This window comes from Leuresthes tenuis, unplaced genomic scaffold, assembly GCF_036924035.1.
Source record: "Leuresthes tenuis unplaced genomic scaffold, fLeuTen1.0.hap1 SCAF_5, whole genome shotgun sequence".
NCBI classification, from domain to species: Eukaryota; Metazoa; Chordata; class Actinopteri; order Atheriniformes; family Atherinopsidae; genus Leuresthes; species Leuresthes tenuis.
Genome location: NW_027325359.1, coordinates 9,085,365 through 9,101,090, shown reverse-complemented (window position 1 = coordinate 9,101,090; position 15,726 = coordinate 9,085,365). Strand labels below are relative to the sequence as shown.

Here is a 15,726-nt window from a genome sequence, read left to right as displayed (position 1 = left end):
CAGGATGTTGGCGGTGGATCCTTTGGTTCCTGACATTTAGGGGTAAAACAGTGAGGATGCTGGTGTTTGTGTAAACCAGTGGTGTGTTTTATATTAAATCTCTCGAGATAATTGAGAGGCAAGTTACCGCTGTGCAACTGCATGCACAGTAAGCTCTGTAAAAGTCAAATGACTACGTAAAAATGTACCAATATGAAAAGTCTAGTGGACTCCTGTAAGTCTGTCACAATGGGCTGCTGATATAAGGCTGTAAAACCTTCATCAACACCCAAAAATGAAACTTTCCCTTTCAGGCCAACCTCTCTGAGTTCAGCTTAACGTGACAGGGCATTGAGGGAAAAGAACCTGGTGAAAAGCCGGCTTGTCAACTGAGCGCAGGCTGGACAGTGCTCTGCAGTAACCCCGCTGCTCATCCTCAAAATGCTAATAGCATTAAACGTGTCCTCAGGCTGGAGTCTTTGTATGGCAACCATATGGCATCAGTGAAACCGCTTCAGCTCACATCCGCTTCAGTTCACATGAACCTGTAGAGCAAAGAAAGGGCTGTTTTTGATTTTACGTCATGACTTTCCATGTGCGAAGAGCCGGGTTTGAAATTGTAAAAGATTTGACGTAAGCGGAAGTTAAGGAAGGATGATCCTGATGTAATGGCATTTGAATGTGAGTTGAGAGCCTACTTTAAGCTTTGGCCTGTTTTTTAGGTCATGACTGTGTGGACTCAACAGGGTTACTGTCAGATACAGCTAACCAACAAGCTGCTTCAGTATGTGCCACTCATTGTTCAGAGGGATATAAAAAAAAAAAGAACATGCATACAAAGCCGATGATATATCTTCTCTAACATGTCATTCACATTGATTGTGTTCATAGGACAGAGGAGCTTCTGAGAGAACATTTCAAAGATTCAGTCAGTGAAGAACGCTTTCTTTGACAAGTGACATTGATTCTGAAAGCCACTGAGGTGGGTCAAGCCTTTGCTTCCCATGGGGAAAGCTGCTCTCTAATGCTGTTAGTTCTTATGGATCACTGAAAATTTGGTGGCCTTAATCTCTTCTGTACTTCATCAAAATAGATTTTGCCCTTAGAAGAGACTGTGGCGTGACTTTTACCTGCTCCCCTCCTGTCAGCATGAGAGCGACAGAGTTTACATAACTCATTTTTGTATGTCAGTCTCACATTTGGCCCTTGTGTCACTCTAGTTTTTTACAGAGTGCAAGCTTATTTGATCCCTGTAAAAACATTCACCCTCTCTATACTAGTGCACTTCCTGTCCATTAGTTTAGTTTCTGTTGTAATGCCACTAAGAAACACTCTTTTGAGTGTTCATAGTGTCTTTTGAAGAAAGACATGGAGGCTTGCTTCAGACACTCTTTGAAAAATGTCAACATTTCTTCTCACTTCCCCTCAGAGTACCTGATCATTAGTAAAAAAAAAAAAGAAGAAGAGAAGATGCAACAGCAGAATAAGGATTCAAAGAAAGAAGCATAAGACACCATTTAACCGTACGCTCACCTGTCTTTTATTCAGCTTCATCCTGAGTTTCAACAAATCCACAAACTCTTTCCTGAAATTCAGAACTACAAATTCATCATCGCTGCGATCAGAGCTGATTACTTCCTGTAGGTTCAGTAGTCTGTGTTTACAACGGCTTCAGAATGCAGTGAAATCAGGACCAGAAAGACTATGACAACGAAAGTTTGAGTTGTTTTAGACTCATGAAAGCTGATATCTACATGCAATTTTTTTGTAAGCTGCTTTCTGCATCAGTTCTTATGAATGGTGATTTAACTGTGACCTCTCCATTAACACCTAGCAGTCATCACTGGTGAAGTTGTAAATGCAGTCATTTAGTGGTAGGATAGATTCTCACATACAGTAAATGAGCATTAAAGATAACAAGCGATCATTTCTCGCACATTTCAACAGATTGAGGAACTGACGTCAGCAGAATGTATGTTGTAGCCAGGCCACCGTACACTTCCCCTTTAAACCTGTCAACATTACACCCTTCAGCCCACAGATTTTTGTCTGACATATTTTATCGTAAGGATAAACTGATGCGTTTGTGAGGAACGATAAAAAGCTGAACAAAAGATTGTATGAATTGTGCCAGAAGTTCCTCAAAGTTGATTTTTCACAGCCCTCCAAAGCGAGCCATAGTATTTGTTTCCCTGTTACATCACCCACTAATCTCATTGACTGAGATGTTAAACTAGCACGCTAACAGTACACAGCCCATCAGTTTTCCACCGATACTTAAACTAGCACCAAAATACACATCTAAGTCCTATTGGGAAAAGTACTCAGTAATGTTTGTACTTTAAGATGTCGAGCCAAAACTTCCAACAGGTTTCTCCTTATAAAGAGTTTGTGTGAAAATGCAGTGAAATGAATTCAGCTGACTTGGATGTTTAACCTGCTATAACCAGTTCCTCCACCACCACTCATAGCTGTCAAAAGAAACCTGTAATACTTTTCTTTATTTCCTGTCATACAGTATTAGATGTTCATGTCCAGAACGGCTAATGTTTCAAATAATACAGTGAAAGTATGTAAAAAGAATTCCCTGTGAGCCCAAGTTTCTAGCTTCAGGCCTCTCCCCACATTCAGATAATAACATCTGTATTTTTTGTTGTCGTTTTGTTTTTGTTTCTCCTCTTAAAGTCATACTGACCTTAGTTTAGTTCGTCTGAGGTTTCACCATATGGTCACCTGCTCCAGGCATGCAAACATGTTCCCACAAAACACGGGCCTGTAAAAACAAATTACTGAGAGAGGCACAAAGGTACTACAGATGTTTCGTAGCAAGGAAATAACAATTTACTTGATACATTACCTTTTTTTCCAGAAAACAGACATTAGCCAGTTCAGCCTGTGTATTGCTGCACTTCCTTGCATGCAGCTATTAACGGATGTTTAAATGAAAACAGTGTATTGCTTGTGTTAATAAAAACTAAACCCTTGTTTTGTCTTACAGTAATAAGGTCATTAAAGTAACATTTGACAAACAGACGCTTCCTTCTGTAATGTTTGCTGTGGTGAACGTTCATTAAACTCATTGATTCTGTGTGATCAGAATCTGGATTGAACAAGTAGAGACTATTTTTCTGCCTTTGGAACATTACCATCGGCGACTTGAAAAGGTGCTGCTCACAAAGCATGCCAATCAGATCAAAGTGAGGTTTCAGCGAGGAGGATGGGTTTAAGAAACAGCTACTAAAATGGGCAAAAAAAGCTCGGCAGACAAATGGATAGAAAATATTTTTATTTTTCTATTCTCTGAGGTCCTGGACGCAAAACATGGAGCCGGAAAGAAGCAGAATTGAGAGATGACGTGGCTTCGAAACAATGGAAAATGAACTGCGAATGTGCTGTGCTTGTGTATAAAGACAACATTTTGAATAAGGTGCACTGCACTGCACAAACTGGTTGTTATTGGAAACATCAGCTCATTGTTCCTGTCCAGCACAGGAAGCAGCATACTTTTGATAGGTGTGGTGTGTGACTTTGCTGAATTGCTTTGGCAAATGTATGACTGCTTTATTTTCGACAGTGTCAGTAATGCAAGTGTTTGCTCATGGAGAAAATGGCCGACGCTCAGCCTGGCACCTCTGGCCACTTTTAAGAGCTTCTCTTGAGGCTCTTCAGTCTTAAAAATGTCTTTACCCTTCTACTCAGCGGATTTCATGACCTGGCGTATGGCAGAGGAGGAGGAGAGAGGGCTTTGTTTAAAAGCTCTTTAAATCTCATAGTCCTTAAACTTTATAGTCACATTTAATGTAACTTGTGCTTGCTTTATGCAGTCCTTTTGACCCAAGAGGTGTCCTCCGACTCACTATTGATCACAAGACATAAACGCTACTCAGCTTTCAGGCCCCAGAGATGAGATACCGACACGCTGGCTCTTAGCTTTATCTTTAGTAATCATTTAGCTCGCCCTCAGCGTCAGACTGGCCCCTTGTGAAGGTGGCACAGGCTGTTGTCTGGCCTTCCATGTTGTACTGTCCCTCTGCTCTTATTTAGCTCAGAGGATTACCAAGCCAACTTGAGCAGGATTAAAGGAGGTGAAGGAGGAATTCCTTCTGTACAGTGAGAGCAGGAAATGAACTAAAGAGCATTTCTCTTTAACCTTTTTGGCTTATCATTTCAACCCCTTGGCTTGGATAAAGACACCACACTTTGCGAGTGCAGACTTTTAAAAATGCTTGTTAGTTTAGTGTTCTTTCAGGGAGCCTGGAGGCATTTTTATGTTTGATATTTACTCTAAATGACCTTTTCAGCTGCAGTGTGTGGGTTCTACGAAGCATCGGGTGGTTAATTAATATCTTGGAGAGGAAAAGCGTCATAGACAGTGGCTCTTCAGCCATTTCTACTGGTTTCTAAGTAAATTAGAGTGAGACAAAAACACTAGATCCAAGCTTTGTTATTGAATTACTGCTGACATCCTCCTCTGAGAACATAATTCACAGTGTACTAAAAGGCTTGAGTATGGTGCAGCATCAACAAATTAGTTTGTTTTGTACTTATCTTGTAACGGGACCGCTGGCAGGGAAAAGGGATTTAAAGTCTGTTTGGAAAAGTAGTATTACAAAGATTACACCCAGCTCGAGTTATGTATTGTCCCTCATGTACAGGTTTAATGAGCTTAATTTAGCTTTTCTTTTTTCCTGCCTAATCCTAATGTGGAAAACATGAAAAGTGTCTGTTCACTTAGCCTTTACCCTCAGGTCTTATCTTTGACCTGAGGGTAAAGGGCTACGGTGAGGTTTTGGAAAAAAAGATCGTGTTGTAGGAGCTGCACAGGGGGACTCGGGGAGGAGAAATTTCTGCAAAAAGTAAATCTCTCCAAATGTCTGCATTTGTGGAAGTGTAGTCATCCAATGAATCAGCTCTCATTTATGGTCAGAAAAAATGTTTCCCGCAGCTCTGCGTCTGTGTGCACTGAGTCATTTGACAGTTTCTTGAGTTCCAAGAGCTGTGTGTCTTTACCCTGCAATTTTTTAGCTCTAACAGTTGAGACATCTTGCTCATCTTTTGAAAACGGTTTTTATTTCATAACTGTGCTGTGGAAAAAATGAATGAACCAAGACCAACGTTTTCTGAGTTATAATCTTAATAAGTAACAAAAAGTTCATTGAATTTTAATTTGATATTGAAATAACAATATATTTCACTGCTTAGTTAGCGGCATAAAGACATTGTTTAACTGCACGCCACTGTCTGCTGAAGTAATAACAAGATGGGTAACTCTACTGTAGATTAAATAGATTTCTAAAAAAGAAAATAGATAAAAAAAACCTGCACAGCTGCACTTTCAGAAGACGTGCTGCACATGTGGATGACACGCATTAGTGACGCACCTCTGCAGTCATATAGTTTTCTCTCTTTACAACATTTGTCCACCATCTGTGTTAGTGTCTGGCTTAAAGTTTCACTGTGATTGTGAGTCTAAAGGGGTATTGATATGAGTTGTCAGCTCACAGCAAGCACACCTCACCACTAAAGCTGGCTAACTAGACGTGTGCTGTCTTTTTTCAATATATAAAAGAAAGTGAAGCTTGGAAATGTGGCATTTTGCGCAGGTTAGACAGACATGCTCCCTCAGAGCTCACTGATCTTTTTCACATGCGAGGCTCATATTATGGCACTATATTATCGTCAAGAAGGCAGCCTTTCCAAAAGCGACCAGGGGCAGGAACGGTTCTCAGTGGAAACATTCATCCTCTCAGTGGTTGCAGAATGGTAAGCTAGCTTGGGCCTTCACCTCCTGGAAGGTGATTTCACTAACTGAATATCCTCTCTGAGGTTTCCTGTGGTGAAAGCAGTTGTGATGTTGTTGCCATGAGCTGACAACACTTGGTTTCTAAGGAAACTATGAGTGCACAGGCCCCATTTGCAACACCACAGGCAAATGTGGTCGTCACATGAAGACTGCAGCCCTCTTTTCTTTTCTTTTTTTTTTATGAAAGTGCTGTTAAACTGCACAGTTTCTATGGTAAACACTCCCTAGTCTACCACAACCCTCTCCTGTGCCTAAATGTGTGTGGGTGGGTGTGTTTACACAGTTTAGGAGCTCATTTTTTAAACTTTGTTTTTATCTTTCACATTTTTGCATTCAGCAGAGGAAATTAGTTTTTACCGGGTTTCTGCCTTCTTTTTATTTCTCAAAAGCTACCGGAGGGAAAAAGGTAAAAACCCGTCAAACTCTGGCGCCTCATGGAAGTATCTGTATCTTTGTTCACTTCCGTGCTGGTTTGACTGTCAACCACAAACTTCTTTCAGTTGTGTGCTTATGAGAAAAAGCACGCTCCCATCCCAACATGAAAGACTTTCTTTTGTTTCCTCCCTCCATTATCTTAAAAGAGCTTGTTTATAACACATTTTAGGTACTGAGCCCCACCTCACAAATCTCTTGGGCCATTTCCTTTATGTGAATAATAAACTATGATGTGAATGCAGTTACGTTTATATGACTGCGTTGACTCCCTTCCTATATGGGTGGTCAAGACAGGAAGCAGACCATGAATTAACTCTCGGCACCAGCAGAGAGACACAGGGCTTAGTCACAGTTTCCACGCTTCATTAATCGGCTGCCCCTGGCATCTGAACATTTTACTGGAGTTACTGATAGCCATGATGTTCAGGTCAGCCTGAAGCCAGTCAAAAGGGGGTCAGTGATGCCACAAGGGGGACGAAGCAGGAAGCAGAGTTACGACAGACGATTTCATTTTATTTTGTTAGTAATTTGAAACCGGCATTGCTTCTGTGCGGCAGTGGTCAAACATATATTCCAATCTGGTTTGGCACCACTTGATTCAGTCTGGCCCTCCACGCACAGTCAAACAGTGTCACACTTCAGAGGAATTGCTGTCAGGGAGAAATCTTCTTCCCAAATTGAGCTTTGAGTCTTCATTATCTGCCTGCCGTCTTAGTCACAGGGCCAGACTTGCACCCCACTGACAGCTCTCTAATTAGAGTTTTTGATCAAGCTCCACATTTTTATCTCCAGCTGCCCACTGGAGCAGACGGTGGCAAAAGAAAATGCTTTCTGTTGTTAGGTGTCTTCCTCCAGGTGTGTTTATCTGTTCATTCGGTGGAGAGAAGAGAGGAATAGACCATGCGAGCCTAACCAGATGGGTCAGTGTGTGCTGCTGCTCCTGCTGCTCCTGCTGCACTGAGCTTGCAGATTGTATCTGTCACAGCACGCTGAACCCTCCTTAAAAGGACATCTAAAAGCAGAATCGAAATGAAGGCCTTGTGTTTTCCTACAATTTAACAGGGGGCTGGCATTGTTTAGTGAACAAAGGAAGGACATTTGGAGATGTCACTTCGGGCTCTCAGAAAGAGACGAACGGTTTGGTTAATTCATGATTTCACTGACGCTTTTCCCACATTTCAGTATAAAACATGATAACACGACACGATTCACATAATAAAACTTTGATAAAGTTTTCATTTTTGCCAGTGGATATTTCGAGTCCTGTGGGTTGCGGGGTGGGCTCTCTGTGAACCAGGCTTTTTCTGATGCCTCAACGTGATGCTTAATCTGGGCTCTCCAGGTCAGCACCTCGGGCTTAGATTGTCCTCGAGGTGTTCCTGAGCAGTATTTGTGATGCATCAAGGTGCTTTGTCCAGCTAGGGCAGGCCGCTGCCATGAGGGTCATTTCCTGTATTGGCAACAACGTCTTTTTCCGGTGGTATGTGTCAAAGTTGCATCCACATCAAGAAGATCGTTGCATTGCAAATATCTACTTAGTTATCTAATAATATCTATTTAGTTAAAGAACCATTTGTTTTTATTTAGTGGCTTATACATGTGTGCATTTTGTTTGTCCTTTTTTGTGTGTTTAGCAACATCTAAGGGGCATGAACAGTACTTGTTCATGTACCAGAAAGTGTCAGTGGAATAAAAATAAACCAAACATTAAAGTTGATGCTTGTCTTTGTGCAGGAATCCTCTTCTCCACCCTGGTGTTCGGACCTGCCTGTGGCTTCATCCTCGGCTCTGTTTGCACTAAATTCTACGTGGACGCTATCTTCATTGACACAAGTGAGTTCAGTATCCTCATAGAGTTATAATTTTTGTGTTTCTCAGTGGTTCTAGTGTTATGACTCATTCCGTGTCTCGGTAAAGGTAAGCTGGACATCACTCCAGATGACCCGCGGTGGATCGGGGCCTGGTGGGCCGGCTTCCTTCTGTGTGGTGCCTTACTCTTTTGCTCCGCGGTCCTGATGTTCGGCTTCCCTCAGTCCCTACCATCGAGTGAGAGAGATGAGGGAGCCGAGAGTGAGCAGGTTATGCTCCCTCCCTCTCTCACACCAGACTGTGAGACTCCAAAGCCTAGCAATGGAGTTGTGCTCAGCCATGAGCCTGCCAACAGCCCCACCTGCTGTCAGCAGCTGAGAGGTGAGCCTTCAACATCCGCTGTCGTAATGGCAAAACAGGCTTATTTTTATTGATTTATTTATTTTCTTACATTTGTCAAACATAAAGAAAAGTGTATTTAAGAGCAAGACTTTATTCCATCAGTGACGCTCGCTATAAGATAAAAAGTTGTAATTGCTTAAGCTGCATAATCACCACAGTGCAAGTCTTCAGTCATTGGAATATTTTGTTCAAACGCTTACATTAAAGGAAATGTTTGTGACATCACTGGTTTATAACTGACGTGAACTGCTGGCTAAACACCCATTATTAAGTGAGATCAGAAATGGTGCCACGAAAAAGACAAGAGGCCACAAGAGAGTCCCGTCTGTCCTGCTGACCACGTTGCTCATCTTTCCTCATTTCTGTATCATCAGTGATCCCCAAGGTGACCAAGCACCTGCTGTCAAACCCTGTGTTCACCTGCATTACCCTGGCAGCCTGCATGGAGATCGCCGTCGTAGCAGGCTTCGCAGCCTTCTTAGGGAAATACCTCGAGCAGCAGTTCAACCTCACCACCAGTTCAGCAAACCAGCTGTTAGGTGAGTTTTCAGAGCAAACAGCACACATGTCAGCTCACTTGTATCTGCATGCTCACCTGCATAATTAACATGTTTTGGCCAACTTTATGGTTAAGGTATGACAGCCATTCCGTGTGCTTGTCTGGGGATCTTCATGGGCGGCCTGCTGGTGAAGAAGTTGAACCTCTCAGCGCTGGGAGCCATCCGCATGGCCATGCTGGTCAACCTGATCTCCACCGCCTGCTACGTCTCCTTCCTGTTCCTGGGCTGTGACACGGGTCCTGTTGCAGGAGTGACAGTCAGATATGGCAATGAGTAAGAAAGAAACTCTGTATTTAACAATACACTAGCACAAACTAACTAAATTCTTCAAATAAAACAAGACGAACGACTGTACGCTGCTCCCATCACGTTATCTCATGATGTTATCTTGTCTCCTTTAACTTCCTTGATGGCTGGTTTGGTAATGCATGCTTTTTCTAGTTTGGCAAAGCGTTAACTTCCAGAACAAAAGCCGTTCTGTTACCTCTAACCAATCGTGTGCAGTTTCAGCACGACCGAAACACGTTTTCAACATTTGATTAACTATACAGATTGTGGATGACTGACGAAATTATTATATTACATGTAATATAATTTTATACATGGTGTGTTTCCATGCCTTGGATTTGTGATTGTTCACAGTGGATGAGTTATTCTAATGAATGAATGCATTACAAGCAGTTAACAACACTAAAGCAGAGAAAAGTAATATGGCTGCCAAGGCCAGAAGACCTTAGTGGAGGTGAGCTGCATGCAGTCTAAATTAAAAAATAAAAAATTTGGACTGCTTCTGTTCTCCGGGGCACAGTTGGCTTTCTCTATATTCAAATTACTTTGTGCGATATCAGGGAGTCTATAAAAAGGTTTTCTATTCAGAGTAGCCTTGTGTTCCTGGGGGCTTTGTGGACTGAGTGTGAAGACTTTACTGAGTCAGACAGCAGTGCAATAAAAGAGCAAAACGTGTTACACAGCCAGGCATCTCCATGACTTTCATGCAGATAAATTGGTCAACTTTTCCTTTGTTTTTAGAAATGCCTCCTACATATACTGTAATTTAACCACTTTTAGTACAAATTAAACTATTTCCTGCCCACAGCATGTTCAGGTATTCATTAAAACTTTAAAAGAAAGGAAAACAACCAAAGGAAAACTTAACAACAGACTGTAAAACAGAATGCGTTCACGTAGATACGGTGCGTACGTTGTTTTTTTTTTAAAGGGACCTGTGCACTTTTAGGACAACAAGCAGTTCCTGTTAATGATTGGATACAATAAAGTTCATCAGTTATTTGAATCACTGTATAATGAAATAACAATTAAAAAAAAAAAAAACACATGGTCAGCATTCAGTACCTTGCATTTTTTTCCTTTCTAAGTAATGAAATCTTTTATTTTATCTCAACTGAAGATGCAGTGACATCAAATACTCAAGAAGTCAATTAAAAAAAAAGAAATTTGGCGACCATTTTGTCAGTCTGTTAGTCAATCGTGTGATGTTTCAATAATATCCATGATCCTTCCAGCCTCTGAAACAGTTGAAAAGCTATATGAAACAGTCATTATATCATCTAATTAGGAAAATAATCAGTAGATTCATCCATAATGAATATCACCACTTACTGCTGCCCCAGTCGCAACAGTCTGCACGACAAATGTAGATTTGACAGAGAACGACTGAACCTTTTACACACGTGTCTGCTGTGGACAAACACAGACAGATGTGTCACACGAGTGGTTCACTTTACATTATCGGATTCGACAGAGGCAGATGTAAACCCAATAAGCTGTCTGTTTCCGTTTGTTTCGCCTCAGAGTTTCTACATCCGAAAGATGCAAAAATATTCCTCTGTACCACAGTGATGAGGAGAGGAACTGAAGAGCACAGGTCTTTTATGTGTAACACAATACCGGTCTTGACAAGTCCACAGGCCCTTCTGCATGTAGTGTCTTCAGTTAGGGAACATCCTCTGCAGGTCCTTAGTTGTGTTCGGGTTCAGCACCCAGTCCGAGCGTTTATTTCTTTTTTCGAGATTAATGAGACAGCAGCATTTGCGTCGGTGGCCCTTTAGACATTCTATCTTTGGGTCTTTATCATCTGGTGCCTTGAAGTCGATCATCTCCAGGGCGGGTTGGCTGTGCAGTGCCGTTTCCATGGAGATCTTAAAAATGAACAAGATATCCTCTCATGAATGGCTAAGAATGGGCCTTTTGTATGAATGCAGTCATTGTAGAGGAAAAGAAAGTTGTGAATTTTTGCTGCTTTTCTGTTCAGGACCATGCGGGTTGGAGAGAAACCAGAGGCCCAGTGCATCAGTCACTGCAACTGCTTCACCTCCTCCATCAGCCCCGTGTGCGGCTCCAACCACGTTACCTACCTTTCCGCCTGCTTTGCCGGCTGCAGCCGAACAGGAAACTCTCCAAAGGTGTCAAACATCTCTCAACTTTCGCAGGCCACTGATACCTAACGTAGATCACAATAGCCTAATTAATTACACAGTTCAAATATGCCTCTGAATTTAAATTGTTTGTCTCAGTACTTCATGGATGCGCCGTCAACAAGCACGCGTCAGACAAAAAAGCCTTGGTGTCTTTGTTTAAAGTTTGCATGTTGACTGAGATTAATTTCTTCAATTCTCATTTTACGTTTAGAGAGAATTGCTCACAGCTCAGTTTATCATTTTACTGCTGACTCACAGCCACAGCTATCACTTTCAAGTGCAGATATACAGTCACGTAATAGAGCACAACATAATCTAATCCTTTTCTGTTCTCAGAACCTGACAGGATGCGCGTGTATATCTGCTGAAAGTGAGCATGCCTCTGTGGTTCCGGGGAAATGTCCCACGCCGGGCTGCCAGGAGGCTTTCCTCATCTTCCTGTGTGTGATCTGTGTCTGCAGCCTGGTGGGAGCCATGGCCCAGACTCCCTCTGTCATCGTCCTTATCAGGTATTGCTGTAGTTTTATTGGATTTAGCGTGATTGGTGCATTTAAAACATTTTTTTTTTTAAATCATATTTTTTTCCCCTTATGCTTCTCCTGAAGGTCTGTGAGCCCTGAACTGAAATCATACGCTCTTGGAGTTCTGTTCCTTTTGCTTCGACTCCTTGGTAAGATTTTTTTTTAAAAAAAGTTTTAATCAGATTACACAACAAACAGAGTTCCGGTTAAGTCTGGCGCTCGCCATGGCGCTCAGTTGAAGGTCATCCAGATTACTCAAGCTCATGTGTTTTGTTAGCGTATGTACAGTATTTCCTCATGGATGACGAATAAATCAGATCAGCTATACACCATTACCTTTTATGACTCTGTAAATTGAGCAGGGGAGAGAAGTAATGCAATTCTAAAATCTCAATCTGTTTACCTGGGAGTTCATTGGTTCATTTAGTATTTCTGTTTTCCAGGATTTATCCCCCCTCCTCTGATCTTTGGTGCTGGGATTGACTCCACTTGCCTTTTCTGGAGCTCAGACTGTGGCGATCAGGGCGCCTGCCTGCTGTACGACAACGTAGCCTACAGGCATCTCTACGTCAGCCTCGCCATCATTCTCAAGGGCGTGGCCTTCCTCCTCTACAGCACCACGTGGTATTGCTTGCGCAGGAATTACAAGAAATACATCAAAGGCCACGAGGTCCACATGACTTCCACAGAGTTTTACCCGTCTCTCACCGACGGCCCCAAACTCGTGGACAGGACAAAATTTATATACAACCTAGAGGACCACGAGGTTTGCGAAAACATGGAGTCTGTTTTATGAGGACGATGTGGACATTCATATCCTCTCTAAGGACTATTTTATTCTTCGTTTCTTGAAAGAATGAAGGCCTGTTCAGGCCACAGGAGATGTGCCCTGCACTGTGCTCCACGCTTTTCCAAAGGGTCCATTGTAGTTGTTTATCAGCGAGGTGTCGTCCAGCGTTGCCGGTGAATTCCTACATACAACTACAGTCCGGTGTGGCTCAGTCCTGGCTGATCATTAACGGGCGGACGTGACGGTACCACAGCTATAGTTGCCATATTCTTTTTAGGTCTGTCATCACTGTGCGTGAACCGTGGCGGGGTCCTCTCAGTCAGCACTGTGCATTCTGTCTGTCCATCTCAAAAGAAATGTGGGACTTTCATGGTATACAGCAAAAATGGTTGAGAGATTCTTCAGTTGTTGAAAAGTTGCCAAGTGTTTACAAAGTAGTAGTTGATCAGCCACTGCATTTTCACTTCAATGCAGAAAGGTTTCTTATAACGTGAGACCAGAAGCACCCCGGACCGGGTTATAATAGTGGCCTATTAGATGTTTCTTTTTCTTGTTCTCTTGCTGGATCGTAGACACTGTTTTTGATACTTGCTTAGACTAGACTGTGAGGTCTCGTCTCATAGGTGCAATTCATGTATGAAACGTCCGTGTTTATGACTAGAAGTGTGTCAGACTGCAGGTTTGATTTTTACTGTAGCAATTTGTTTCATTTCCACGTTTGTTTTTGCATATGCAGAGTGTACCCAGCCTAATATGTCTTAATAAGGGATTAACTTAATCCATTTTTTTTTTGTTTTTTTGCTTCTACACTGAGTAGAGGAGTAAAGAAAAAAAAAAGATTTTTTTTTATGTTCCGACATTCACGTTAATGAGATTAGGAGTAATATGTTTGGTTCATTTGGCCCAGGATGTTTTTACTTAGGATGTGCTTGAAAGGACTGTATAAATTATCTTTAATCTAATTGTCTGGGATTTTTATGTGTGCATCTGATGTCACAGAAGATTTTTGGAATATTCATATTGAGGAAAGTGTTGAAATCTGTCTTCAGACTTGTTACAGAAACAAAACGGGAGACTGTGTGAGCAAAATGAAGAGCACTGGCTTGATTCCTGTATTTTAAAATGGCTCCGCGCACGTCACGTCACTCTACTGATTTCTCTGCAGTTACAGTTTTGACATTGTCCCTTTTCTTACACTTTTTGTATGGCAACATATCGTTTATTTTACTCTGGAAATAAATAATTTTTCAGAAAATCATTTTACGGTTGCAAATTTTCATCATTTTCAACAAGCTCCTGTGTCCAGTGTTGATAGACTGTCTTTGGCCTGCTCTTATTCAGTCATAAAAGATCTCGTTCAACAAAGTAAAGCGTGACGTGGAATCAGTCACCACTAAAACAGCTTTTTGCCTTTATTCAGGGACAGCAGTCCAAACCTACGCTTTATGATACGTAAAAGTAGTTCTGTATGTATCATATGGTGTAAAAAAAATAATACATCAGTAAATATTAGATTCCCATTTTAAATACCCCCAGACTAAGGCTTTCATATGTGTGTATCTTAATATTTCAAACTGCATCTAAACATTCTCATTCAAGTTGAAGCACCACTGAGATGAAAGTTCTCACTTGCTGCTTTATATTCACGGCCAAGTACAGATTCTCAACATTGTACTAACTGCTCGGTGGATTGGTTTTATGGGTGTGAGGAATTAATGGACCACTTTGGCTCAGAGAGCTCCCACTTTGATTAGTACAAGAAACCTGAAGTTTCTCATTAAGCTGTTGGATTTTCTGACTTATAGACTATTCGTGAGGAGACACGTTGAGATGTTTTAAAGGGTGATCTAGAGAAAGTAAAGTGGAGTGTTTCTGTGGGGAAACTTTGTTACAGAGTGTTGATGTTTTATCATATTTTTGAAAAAGCTGCTGTTTGTAAAGTAAGCCAGAATGATTACCAATGTTGGATTATTGGGGTATAGTGTTGAATTGTTCTGGCAAGAGCTTAGAGGGGTTTATTTTATAAAACAAAGATTGGATCAAGAGAAGATGTAAAAGGTATATGAGCGAAATAAAAAGAAAACTAAAAAACACTGTATTTGAACGAGTTTGATTAAACAACACCGAAAAACAAGAGTTGAGTCAAATTGATTAAACTAATCACTCAAGCATTAAAAAAGGTATCTAACCACGGGAATGAACCAGTATTATGTCTGTACATGAGACAACTTAGCAAAGAACCAACTTTACATTGTGTCTTTGTTGCTAGCAGCTTATTGCAAAGACGTATAAATTGTTCCCCTTTCTTCAGTTTCATCCACGAAAGTTTCATCCGCCTCATCACTGAAGCCCCACCTGCTGTCGAGAAGCCATTCTTAAGGACGGGAAACAGGGAGAAAAGGCTCAAGTATTCCAAATGACATGAGAAGTGGACTGAAAATCAGTGGCAGGTCTTACGGGGTGATGAATCGTCACCAGAGCCTGGACCTCAACTTTGCTGAAGCAGTGTGGGATCATCTTGACAGAGAACAGAAGAAAAGGCAACCAACATCCAAAGAAGAGCTTTGGGATGTCCTTCAAGAAGCCTGGAGAACTATTCCTGGAAACTATTGAAAGAAACTGCAAGAAATTAGTCGAAGAGGATTCAGGCTGTGTTGAAAAGTAAAGGTGATCATATCAAATATTGACTTTTGCTCCTATTATAATTGTACAAACTCTATTTTTGCCTTATATACTGTATTTCCATTCATGTTATCACAGGTTTCAGTAAATCACTGCATTTGTGTGCGCTTAGAGAGAAGAACAAATGATGGGCTCCAGACCGTTGCACTGTATTCTAATTTGATAAAAGTCAGCAGCATATAGATGCTGCTTCCTGACTAAATCCTAAAGAATTTTCGGGTTAAAACATAAGACGTATTCCCTGATGTGTGGGACACAAAAACAAAGCCATATTTGTTTTTGGACAGTCAGAAATGAGTGAATAAGA

At 41.4% G+C, this 15,726-nt stretch overlaps 1 protein-coding gene across 1 annotated transcript in view; it reads left to right on the top strand.

Moving 5' to 3' along the window:
* The window catches only part of slco3a1a (solute carrier organic anion transporter family member 3A1a), a 33,077-nt gene extending 19,084 nt beyond the window's left edge, over positions 1 to 13,993 (top strand). The window contains exons 3-10 of the mRNA XM_072385803.1: positions 7,952 to 8,050; positions 8,135 to 8,407; positions 8,803 to 8,967; positions 9,063 to 9,261; positions 11,261 to 11,411; positions 11,763 to 11,935; positions 12,032 to 12,096; positions 12,391 to 13,993. Coding sequence (XP_072241904.1) covers positions 7,952 to 8,050; positions 8,135 to 8,407; positions 8,803 to 8,967; positions 9,063 to 9,261; positions 11,261 to 11,411; positions 11,763 to 11,935; positions 12,032 to 12,096; positions 12,391 to 12,743 — 1,478 coding nt within the window. The 3' untranslated portion in view covers positions 12,744 to 13,993. The remainder of the gene's footprint in view (positions 1 to 7,951; positions 8,051 to 8,134; positions 8,408 to 8,802; positions 8,968 to 9,062; positions 9,262 to 11,260; positions 11,412 to 11,762; positions 11,936 to 12,031; positions 12,097 to 12,390) is intronic.
* The last annotated feature ends 1,733 nt before the right edge of the window (positions 13,994 to 15,726 follow it).